General features: G+C 35.1%; 1 protein-coding gene across 3 annotated transcripts; it reads left to right on the top strand.

Annotated features, from left to right (window-relative positions):
• Positions 1–9,923, top strand: LOC114194551 (NADPH--cytochrome P450 reductase-like). Of its 3 annotated transcripts, none has more exons than XM_028084866.1 (18): positions 1–579; positions 3,188–3,247; positions 3,450–3,526; positions 3,624–3,681; positions 3,785–3,871; positions 3,947–3,983; positions 4,502–4,571; positions 5,506–5,700; positions 5,791–5,883; positions 7,026–7,251; positions 7,375–7,458; positions 7,557–7,708; positions 7,788–7,884; positions 8,043–8,192; positions 8,729–8,806; positions 8,879–9,001; positions 9,084–9,147; positions 9,425–9,923. In XM_028084866.1, exons 1-18 carry the CDS (start codon positions 304–306, stop codon positions 9,490–9,492), a joined length of 1,995 nt encoding a protein of 664 aa, XP_027940667.1. In that variant the 5' UTR covers positions 1–303; the 3' UTR covers positions 9,493–9,923. The 3 variants fall into 3 exon arrangements, with proteins under 3 accessions (XP_027940667.1, XP_027940666.1, XP_027940668.1); XM_028084865.1 differs by having other exon boundaries at positions 5–579; positions 9,084–9,197; XM_028084867.1 differs by lacking the exons at positions 3,188–3,247; positions 3,450–3,526 and having other exon boundaries at positions 377–579; positions 9,084–9,197.
• Positions 9,924–10,891: the final 968 nt, after the last annotated feature.

Below are 10,891 nucleotides of genomic sequence, written 5' to 3'. Positions count from 1 at the left end.
TTATATTTGGCAAGTCACATCACACATATCATGATGTTAGAGCTTGGCTTGAAAGTGCAAAAACAAACCAAACAACAGAACAAGGAGGCCACGCCATGTTCTCTCACCTCCAAAAGCTTTCCTAGTTTGCCACCACCAGTGGGTCCTCATACAAAACGCACCACTTTCGTTTCGCACCATCACGTTCTCTCTCTCTGTATTTCGCGCTCAACGACCTCCTAGGGCTCCCTCCAGCTCTCACTCACACTATATACAGTAAGAGGAGTGCTCTGAGCTCTGCGGGCATTCTGTCTTCTTCGATTCATGGCGTCGAATTACGAGCTGGTGCGCACCGTTTTGGGCGTTTCGGTTTCGGATTCGCTACTGCTGGTTTTCACCACCTCCGCCGCCTTGCTGATTGGACTTCTGGTGTTCGTATGGAAGAAATCTTCGGATCGGAGCAAGGAACAGAAGTCGCTCGCGGTGCCGAGGTTGCCGCTGCGGGAAGAAGAGGAAGATGAAGTCGATGTTGCTTTGGGGAAGACCAGGGTTGTGGTTTTCTTCGGAACTCAAACCGGTACCGCTGAGGGATTTGCAAAGGTGTGTCTGTGTGTGTTCGTGTTTGTGTACTATGACTGCCACTTTCTTTTCTGATGTTAAGCTTTTGCTTTTCGATTTTGTTGGAAATGCGTTGCTGAGTTGACTCTGGATAAGTTTTATATACGTGCGCGTGCAGCACCTTTGTGTTTTGAGTTTATTCCTTGAAATGTGCTCAAGAGAATATTCGTTTGTTTGCATGTCAAGTTAAAGTGATTCCCCGGGTCCACTTGTGCTTAAGAAATGATTCTTCCCAACTCTTTTTTCCGGATCGGTAAGCAGATAGTTTTATGCCTTTAGTTGGAAAGAGGCATAGTGTATAGTTTTTGCTAGAGCTGCTAGTATTAAATGAGTGAGGGTCTTCTGATATGTTTGGATTGGTATAGATGTGTTTGATTAGTCTTGATGCTTGGAATATTGGTAGTTTGACTGGTAAGTCTTTGGAGGTAAATTAATTGATATTATGATTTGGATTTTGGAGAGTGATTAAAATAATGCGTCTTTACGAAACTAAGTGAGTTAGAGAAAAAAATAACGAAAGGCACGTACTTGACACTACCGGGTCTAAACATTGGTACACAGGAAAAGTTAGAGGAAAGATGAAGACAGTACCATTGTGGACTAGAATTACAAGGAGAATGTAAAATGCTCAGAGACAAGAATTAACTTTTAAAAAGTAGTGATTATACACCACAAGTAGAACTGGATACACTTCTGGAAGAAAAGATTTTGGAAGATTTGAAGAGGATAATTCAAAGTTTTCCTCAATTAGAAAATATTCTAGGTGGAGATCTAAACAAATGTTGATAGAGAAGTAAGGATATCTATAACAACTGAAGGTGGTTTTTGTTTATGAGAGCTAAATGAGAAAGGATAATCTATTCTCGATTTCTCAATGGCATATGGTTTAAATAATTATGAACACTTGTTTTAAGATGTGAGAGGAACATCTGAGCATTTATGAGAGTGAGCACTCAAGAATTTTCAAGAATTGCAAGGTAATGCCGCAAGAGCTTTAATACATATCAAAGTTTTGATCTTTAATGTTTGATTTAAGAGTTGTAAACAAAAAATAAAAAAGTTACAAACCTAGAATCAAGTAGTAACAAATTAAGCTTCATCAATCTTGGGTAGCGGCACAAAGTGGCTGAACTCAAAACCATTGTATGTAGCAGGATAATGGATAGTGAGATGACTGCTGTATGAAATTTTATGTACACGTTATATAATCAGCACACGTGCTCTAATAGAAAAAAATACACAAAATTAGTGACATTCATATGCTGTTATGGTAATAGAGAACATAAACCAGAGTTGAAATCATGAAAGACCTGTGTGAGATAGTGTTTAATGAAAGGATACAACAATATGTAAGAGAGAGAGAGAAATAGTGTTGAGAGAGTGATCTGAATAGAAACTAAAGCGCAGAACATTGGAGATGGTGCCTGCCTGAGGTCAGGGTAAGTTCAGAAACACCACGAATTTGCTGGAAAAGGTCAGAAATGTCCAGAGAGGGCACCAGATAATGGCCGATCATGTTTCAATTACACAATGGAGAACAAAAAGTTGGGGATGGTGATAGAGAATATAGAAAAAATAGTCAGATGTATACAAGCTAGGAAGAACCACCAAACTGGGGCTAGGGAACAAAGAAGTGACAAGAAAAGGTGTGAAGTGAAAAAGAGAAAAAATATCAGATTATTATGGAGGACAAGCTTGAGTTTGCCACCCAAAACCCATGAAATGACATGGATTTCAGCCAACAAAGGGTCTCTGGCGATGAATAAAAAGAAAAGGATCTTTGACATGTGAGAGTAATAGAGCTCGCAACAATGTGCAATATTTTGTAGTGAAAAGCACTGCAATGGCCAAGCACAGTGCATCTGAGGTTACAGGAGAAGACGGGAAAATACATTGTGCACTATTGACAATTGTAAGCTCAAGGGTGACATACATTTGATTTTAAGAATAACACTCTATTTCGACAATTTTCTCCCTAAACTCTTCTATAGGAAATAAAAAATAAGAAAAATAAATAAATTTGACTTCTTAAGCTAGTATTAGCTTATATGTAGTTTAAAAATAAAAATTAGAAAGCTATAAGAGAAAGATTTTACAAATAAGCTCATGCATAAGCTACTTTTAGCTTATGGAGAAGATAATTTTATTATTTGATTCCTATTTTTCTTTCCTAAAAGGAGGTTTTGGAGAAATTAGTCCATTCAGACCCTAAGTTACTGGAGGAATGTAATGCTAACATCATTTGGAGATGAGTGCCTAAAAACGTTAGGAAGGTGTGTAAAACAATCTTGGCGAGTTTATAGATTTTAAGATATACATAAAGAATTTTGGTGGTTGAAAGATAGTGTGGAAGAGGAGGTAAGAAATAAAAGGTAGTGTTTTAAGCCCTTTATGTATGGGTACTAAAAGTTAGGCAAGGCACGGGAAGGTTAAAATTGAGACAAGGAAAACCTGTGTGAAGTGTGTGTGTGTGTCAGTTTTATAGGGTTGAGTCAAACCTTAACTCAGTTTCTAAGATGACATTGAATTTATTCAGTCAATCGTGTCTTAGTTATATAACCACTATTTTTATGCGTTCTTTATATTGTAGGCTTTGGCAGAGGAAATCAAGGCTAGGTATGAAAAAGCAGTTGTTAAAGTTGTTGACCTGGTAAGTTGCCTGGGCTGAAAGCTCAACAATCCCTCTGTCATGGTTGTAGTGGGGAAAATGTGTCACTTCTCAAAATGTTTGTTTTGGGGACTTCTCGATAGTCTTTTGAACTAGTGACTTGTAGAATTAATCTATATGAACTTCAAATGGTAAAATCTAGCTTGATGTGGCTTAAGTATTTGATATATATAAATTGAACTAGGATGACTATGCAATGGATGATGATCAATATGAAGAGAAGCTGAAGAAAGAGTCACTTGCATTTTTCATGTTGGCAACGTAAGAATTATGCGCATAAAAATGGTTGAAAACTTGAAATTCATTTTGTTCTTTGAAATCCATATTGAATGTCATGCATTTGTTCCTGACATGGCAGATATGGAGATGGAGAACCAACTGACAATGCTGCAAGATTCTGCAAATGGTTTACTGAGGTTTGTATTATTACATCGCTCTTCTAAGATATTCCAAGGTTTAATGTCTTTTTCTCTCTAGCTTTACCTAAAAGTATTCTCAATTTTGGGGACATAATTTTAGGGTAAAGATGAGAGGGGTACCTGGCTTCAACAGCTCACATATGGTGTTTTTGGCTTAGGTAACCGGCAATATGAACATTTTAACAAGGTAAAATTCAGATGATTTTAATTTTGTTCATTTGTAAAAAGGGGTTCATCATTTGATCATGCTCTTTTGAAACAGATAGGTGAAATAGTTGATCAAGAACTTAGTGAACAAGGTTTGTTATCTCATCATCTCTATTTTCTTGTGACTTCAAATGTCAAATTGGTATATATCTCCTTATTGATTGCATATGTTTTATTCATCATTTTTAGTTGTGAAGATTTTTTTTTCCTCCTCAAAATCCATTTATTTTCTTGTGTAACTTTATTTTGCTAGCTTAGCATGAGCTGGTGCGTGAGTATGTTATATCTAAAGTTTTTAGTATGCATACTGCCATACTAGAAATCTAACGGATGGAAAAACGGTTATTGATGCTTGGAGAAAAAAATTTCTGAAAATCTTACTATTGACTTGTATTTTTGTTGATAGAATTTAATTATACAAATACATTATGTCTTAACAATCTCGGAAAAACCTATAATGCTAAATTATTGATTTAGGATTGTTTCAAATTTATATTTGTGGGAATCGAAAACATAAATCTAAGTTTAAGGTTTATTCAAGATTAAATGGTGATCAAATATTTTTTGACTTTGCATAGATATCTTATATGCAGTCTTGTGCTTGTGACAGGTGCAAAGCGTCTTGTTCCACTAGGGCTTGGTGATGACGATCAATCCATTGAGGATGATTTTGTTGCTTGGTAAGTATATTCCTGTTATGCATAAAATTCACTTTTGTGATTGTGTATATACATACACATATATACATACAGATACACACACACACACACACACACACACACACACATATATATATATATATATATATATATATATATATATATATAAATTGTTTGAAATGTGGTATCTCGGTTAGCTATTGGCTCTTTTCTAAAATTGTCAAAACAGGTTACCCCAGCTTGACCTAACCCACCATGGGGTTGGTCACTTGGGGAGTCAATCCAACTCAATTCACTTATCAATGAACTTAGGAAAAGCGGGCCTAGCCCAACCTACCACAGGTTGGTGGATTAATCGGGCTAGCTCTCTTAACTTTTGAAAAAGAAATTGCAGCCTTTTTGCTTTTTTTTTTTCATATACTTTTTTCTAATATGAAAAATGGAACTAAATTCCAAATTACTAGAATAACCATCACACACTTATCATATTTTTATGTATATAATGACTACAACATATGTTAATATATACAAAATAGTACCTGTAAATGGTAATTCTAAATATTAAATTAATGTGCATTCCAAACACAAGCACTAAATAATTCTAAATGGTGCATACTGTGCCTGGCGGTGTGTGCGAGGGGGAGGGGGGTTGGAGGTGTACAATGTTGTTAATGGTAGAGTGTGAGGTGAATTATCATATTATTATGTATATAATGACTACAACATATGTTAATATATACAAAATAATACCTGTAAATGGTAATTCTAAATATTAAATTAATGTGCATTCCAAACACAAGCACTAAATGATAATTCTAAATGATGCCTACTGTGCCTGGCGGTGTATGCGAGGGGGAGGGGGGTTGGTGGTTAACAGTGTTGTTGATGGTTGAGTGTGGGGTGAAAGGTCTACTCTTTTCCATTTAATATGTTTTGAATTTGTTTTTCCTTTCAGGAAGGAATCTCTGTGGCCTCAGTTGGATGAGTTGCTCCGAGATGAGGATGATGTAAATACTGTCTCCACTCCTTATAAGGCTGCTATTCCTGAATATCGGGTGCTTATTCACGATTCAACTGTCACATCATGCAATGATAATCACCTAAATGTGGCAAATGGGAATACTGTGTTTGATATTCACCATCCTTGCAGGTATCTGATGTTGTGCATGTTGATTTATGGCTGTTTGTTATTGTTTACTAAGCATTCTACGATAAAGCTTTTTTGTATCTTTTGTTGAAGGGTTAATGTTGCCGTTCAAAGAGAACTTCACAAACCTGATTCTGATCGATCTTGCATACATTTGGAGTTTGACATATCAGGGACTGGCATAATGTAAGTTGGACTATGTCAGCAAAGAGTGACCTCATTTTTTTGTAAGCAAGGCCCTCAGAAAACCATAGTATATTTTATCTTTTATGGTTTTTTATAATTTTTTGATATAAAATATTTTTAGATTTGTGCATTTATTTTAAAGAAAAATTTAGTTTTAGTTGGTTATGATGAAGTTGGAGGTATTTTAGTTTCTGCCAGGATTTAAAATGTTATTCTAGTATTAGTTTGCACGAGAATAGAGCCAAAGAAAAGGCTCAAAGAGACAACAAGGTAGACCATATTGGAACAAGATAGACTATGTGTGATAACCAGGATGCTTTGTATCTATCCTCCAATCTAGTTTTTCATGAAAAAACAAAATATAGAGGTCTTTTGCCATTTCATCTTACAAAAGATTCTTTTCAGATATGTTTTCTCCAAGATCAACTTGTCGACATCTTCATTCTTCACTAAATCTTTAAAATCTGGATTTAGCACTTAAGTCAACTTTATTAACTAACTTGTAAGGTGAAGATTGTCCAAGAATTCTCCATACAGGCCACATTAAGGTGGGTCAGGGGTACAAAAGGTTGTCTTTCTAATAAACCCCCTCATGCTGAAGGCTGGCATTAATGATGGCTCAACAATGGATCTAGGATTAGACTACTTTAAAATTTGTACAGTGTCTAACTCAACCTTGTAAAGATGTCTTGACAGGTGAGGATTATCCAAGCTTTTTATAAGGACACCACATTCACTACATCTCTACTCCGTCTGCGGCTGCATACACTCCCCTGCACCCAACACAATAAAGGTGCTCCAAAGAGGTTGCGATTAAGGCAGGCAAAGGATTATCACAATTAAGACAACTTTTTATCACATAACCAGCTGTATGAATATAATATATAGACTCAAATTAAGGGTGGGTGTTGAGTATTATATTCATCTAGTGTGATCCTTATTTAGGGTTATATTCCCTTGATTATATAGTTTACTTGAATAGCTTGATCCTAATTCGTAAACTTCAGTGATTTTTATTCAGACCCCTTGTATTTAAATATTTTGTACCAATAATTCATGATACATGAGAAAGTATTCTTCTCCAGTTTCAACTGTAAACAATTAAGTAATCAGGGGGATGGTTTTGTCTGATCTTTTTTCAGATATGAAACTGGTGACCATGTGGGTGTTTTTGCTGAAAATTGTGATGAAACTGTTGAAGAAGCTGGAAAGTTGTTGGGTCAGGATTTAGATTTGTTGTTTTCCCTTCACATTGATAATGAGGATGGTACTTTCTTAGGAGGATCTCTTCCACCTCCTTTCCCTGGCCCTTGCACACTGCGCTTTGCTTTAGCTCATTATGCAGATCTCTTGAACCCCCCACGCAAGGTTTTTATATAATATTCATCGACTGTTTTTCATTTCTTTATCTTTTATTATATAACAGTGTCCTTCAATAGAATTTTTTTTTTTAAAGAAAGGAAGAAACAGTTAGATGTGCTTCTCTTTCAGGCTGCTTTAGTGGCTCTGGCTGCACACACTTCGGAATCCAGTGAAGCAGATAGATTAAATTTCCTCTCATCTCCTCAGGGAAAGGTTGAAGAAACTGCTGAGTTATACTGTTTCTTTTCTCAAGTTGACACTTTTCTATCTTTTCCTCTATTAATAATAATTTGAAAATTTTGGTTTTCCAGGATGAGTACTCCAAATGGGTGGTTGGAAGTCAGAGAAGTCTTCTTGAGGTTATGGCTGAGTTCCCATCAGCAAAGCCACCCCTTGGTGTTTTTTTTGCTGCAGTAGCCCCTCACTTACAACCTCGTTATTATTCTATTTCATCCTCACCTAGGTGATTATCTTTACTATATAAAATATCTGGATAAAGTTTGAGAGAAGAGGCCACAAATAACTTTTTTTTTATTTTCTAGGTTTTCCCCTCAAAGGGTACATGTAACTTGTGCATTGGTATGCGGTCCAACTCCTACTGGAAGAATTCACAAAGGAGTATGTTCAACCTGGATGAAGGTATAAACTTTTGATGGATTCACCTTGTGTTATAGAATTCTTGTTTTGACATCTTGGAATATTTTCTTAATTGTTTGAATTTCCCCCCTCCTGAAAGTGTACAGTTCTCATTCAAGCTTGGTTATATCTAACCTGAAGCTCCCTCATAATATTATCAGAGTGCCATTCCCTTGGAGAAAAGTCTTGAGTGTAGTTGGGCTCCTATTTTTATCAGAACATCAAACTTCAAGTTACCGGCTGATCATTCCATTCCTATTATTATGGTTGGTCCTGGAACTGGCTTGGCACCTTTCAGGGGATTCTTACAGGTACATGAACATTTTACAGATAGTTTAGTTTTTAAATATCTATCGAAAGCAGGTACTGAACATTCCTTTATTATTGTCGTAGTTTTTATAGGGTATACTGATTTTCAACTGAAGAGGGGAGATTTTGGGGGAAATGGAGAATAGAGAGTGAAGGACAGAGAGGAATCAGATAGAAACTACCTAAACATGTAAATCAACCACGATAATTAGCTAAAATATAAAAAACACAATTCTTATTCTTAGAGAATTAGAAGCTCCAATTCAAGTCCTAGTTTATCGTAAAACTGTAGTTTACCTAAATGATTAAGTGCTCGTTTGAGAAAATAGATTGTTGTGTGAAGTACTTATTTTTCAAAATTTTTTCCAACAAATTGGCAAAGATAATGATTATTTCTTTAAAGTAAATTGGACCAAATACACAATAATTTCTAGATTCCCCAAGTGTTCCTGAATAACCTGATACTGTTGATTCCATCAACTTAATTTATGGTAAGATTCTGCCTTTTAATTCTTGCATTGTCTTTGACTTAATGCAGGAAAGATTGGATCTCAAAGAGAATGGTATTCAAATTGGACCTGCTTTACTCTTCTTTGGATGTAGGAATCGACAAATGGTAAAATAATTACTTGGTGGGCATTGAATCCCAATGGAGTTTTAGCATGATGTGGGGTTTTCCTGTTTATAGGATTTTATTTATGAGGATGAGCTAAACAAATTTGTGGAACAAGGTGTTCTGTCAGAGTTGATAGTCGCGTTCTCAAGAGAGGGACCTGAAAAGGAGTATGTTCAACACAAGATGATTGATAAAGTAAGTGTCATTAGCTGCCTACCTTGTAGGCAATGGGTGCCCTATGGATAAATTTTTCATTGCATTAATTTTCGGGGTGCAGGCAGCAATTTTGTGGAATTTGATTTCTCAAGGAGGATATCTTTACGTCTGTGGCGATGCTAAAGGTATGGCAAGAGATGTTCATCGGACCCTTCATACCATTGTCCAGCAGCAGGTGCTGATTGTCTCTTTTCATCCATTCTTTTCCCCAACACTTAGGCTTGGAAGCGTCTCATTTTTTTAGTCCCACTCATGTATATAGAGTGTCACTTTTAACTTGAGTGAATATATATATATATATATATATATATATATATATATATATATATATATATATATATATATATATATATGCTTAGAACTATGTCTACAACATGTTTATGAATTTAATTTTAATTTCAGGAAAAAGTGGACTCTTCAAAAGCAGAGGCTATTGTGAAAAAACTCCAAATGGATGGACGTTATCTTAGAGATGTTTGGTAAATTTTCTGGTTCTTCATTTGTCTGATTGTGACATCCCTGGTATTTCGTTTGTTAAGTTCAAGATGGGTTGAAGGAATTTGATACTCTACTATGACGAAGTTTTCTGACACCAATGGCGGAGGCTGAAATTTCCTGTGAAAACAAATCGTTTTGGTGGACATTTGTATGGTTTCCTTATATTTTTGCCGTCTTAATATATTCTCTTATGATGATATTTGATCTAGGATTATTTTTAGGATGTTGATATCAGATGATTTAAAACACGTATACGTCTCGGTTATTTCCAATGGGCATGTATCTAAGTCGTAGGGATAGAGGTAAGGAATTAGAACTGAATGCATGAAATAGTTAAATATTCTTCTAGTTTGTATCTAGATATAATAATTTTGCTAATATTAAACAAGGAAGGTTTTATCAAGATTTCGTGACTTGTTTTGACGCTATTTAGTCCCAGTTTGTTTTTTGTTTGCAACATCTACAGATTGTGTGTTTTGTTTGGTGGTGTGAAAAACATGGCTATTAGAAGCTTATAGCAATGAATTAGCTATTGGTACCTTTTCTTAAGGTTACATTGAGTGGCGTAAATAAGGAGGTGAATATATAGATAGAAGATGAGGTGATGGAATGGAAATAGAAGTTGAGAAGCCATCTCTGAATCGGAAAACGAATTAGCGAGGGAGTTATATAATTTGTTTTGCTAGGTAGTGTTGAAGTAGAAGACAAGTGGGTTTGGAGAGACCCTCTGAAAATTGAATGATATGCTTGGAAAGCTTTGAACGGGAGAATAACAACCAATTTTATTCTCAGAAATATAATGCTGGATTCTGTACCCTTCGTATGAGAATCATTCCAACGAAAAACTTTGACTGTTGTGCATTGGATTAATTGATTAAAGCAATAATTTTAATAGGATTCATTATAGAAGCTATATCCCTGTATCCAGACTAGCTTCTGCAACCATCAATATAGAAGAGCTTCACACATCTAAATTTAGGATTTTTAGTATATTTTTAATAAAGCATAAAGTGAGAATTTTAAAATTTGGGAAGGTACAACAAAAGAATGTCCTTCCGCTGAAACACATCATACTTTTTCCAATTTATATTTTATATTTCACATGAAAAAATATATAAATATATAATGTCTAGTCAAATCAAAATCATCTTTTAAAATGTAAAAGGTTAAGTATATTGTTCCAGAATAATTTTTATTTTTAATCTTTACTAATAATTGAATTTAATTATCATAATTATAAGATATTAAAGATTTATTAAAGATTTGTTGATGTGATAAATAACTGTCATGTCATAGACAACTTTGATATAGACTCACACGGATCAATCTATGAATATAAGTGTCATTACATAACCGCATATGTTAATATAT

This window comes from Vigna unguiculata, chromosome 8, assembly GCF_004118075.2.
Source record: "Vigna unguiculata cultivar IT97K-499-35 chromosome 8, ASM411807v1, whole genome shotgun sequence".
NCBI lineage: Eukaryota > Viridiplantae > Streptophyta > Magnoliopsida > Fabales > Fabaceae > Vigna > Vigna unguiculata.
The sequence above is the reverse complement of the archived record's forward strand: the minus strand, read 5'-3'. Positions and strand labels throughout refer to the sequence as shown.

Bases quoted from the DNA above. Each gene is read 5' to 3' on its own strand.
- LOC114194551 (XM_028084865.1), top strand. From the start codon at position 304: ATGGCGTCGAATTACGAGCTGGTGCGCACCGTTTTGGGCGTTTCGGTT. The intron at 3,527-3,623 runs GTAAGAATTATG...CTGACATGGCAG, and splicing joins GCATTTTTCATGTTGGCAAC to ATATGGAGATGGAGAACCAA. The intron at 7,885-8,042 runs GTATAAACTTTT...TAATATTATCAG, and splicing joins TATGTTCAACCTGGATGAAG to AGTGCCATTCCCTTGGAGAA.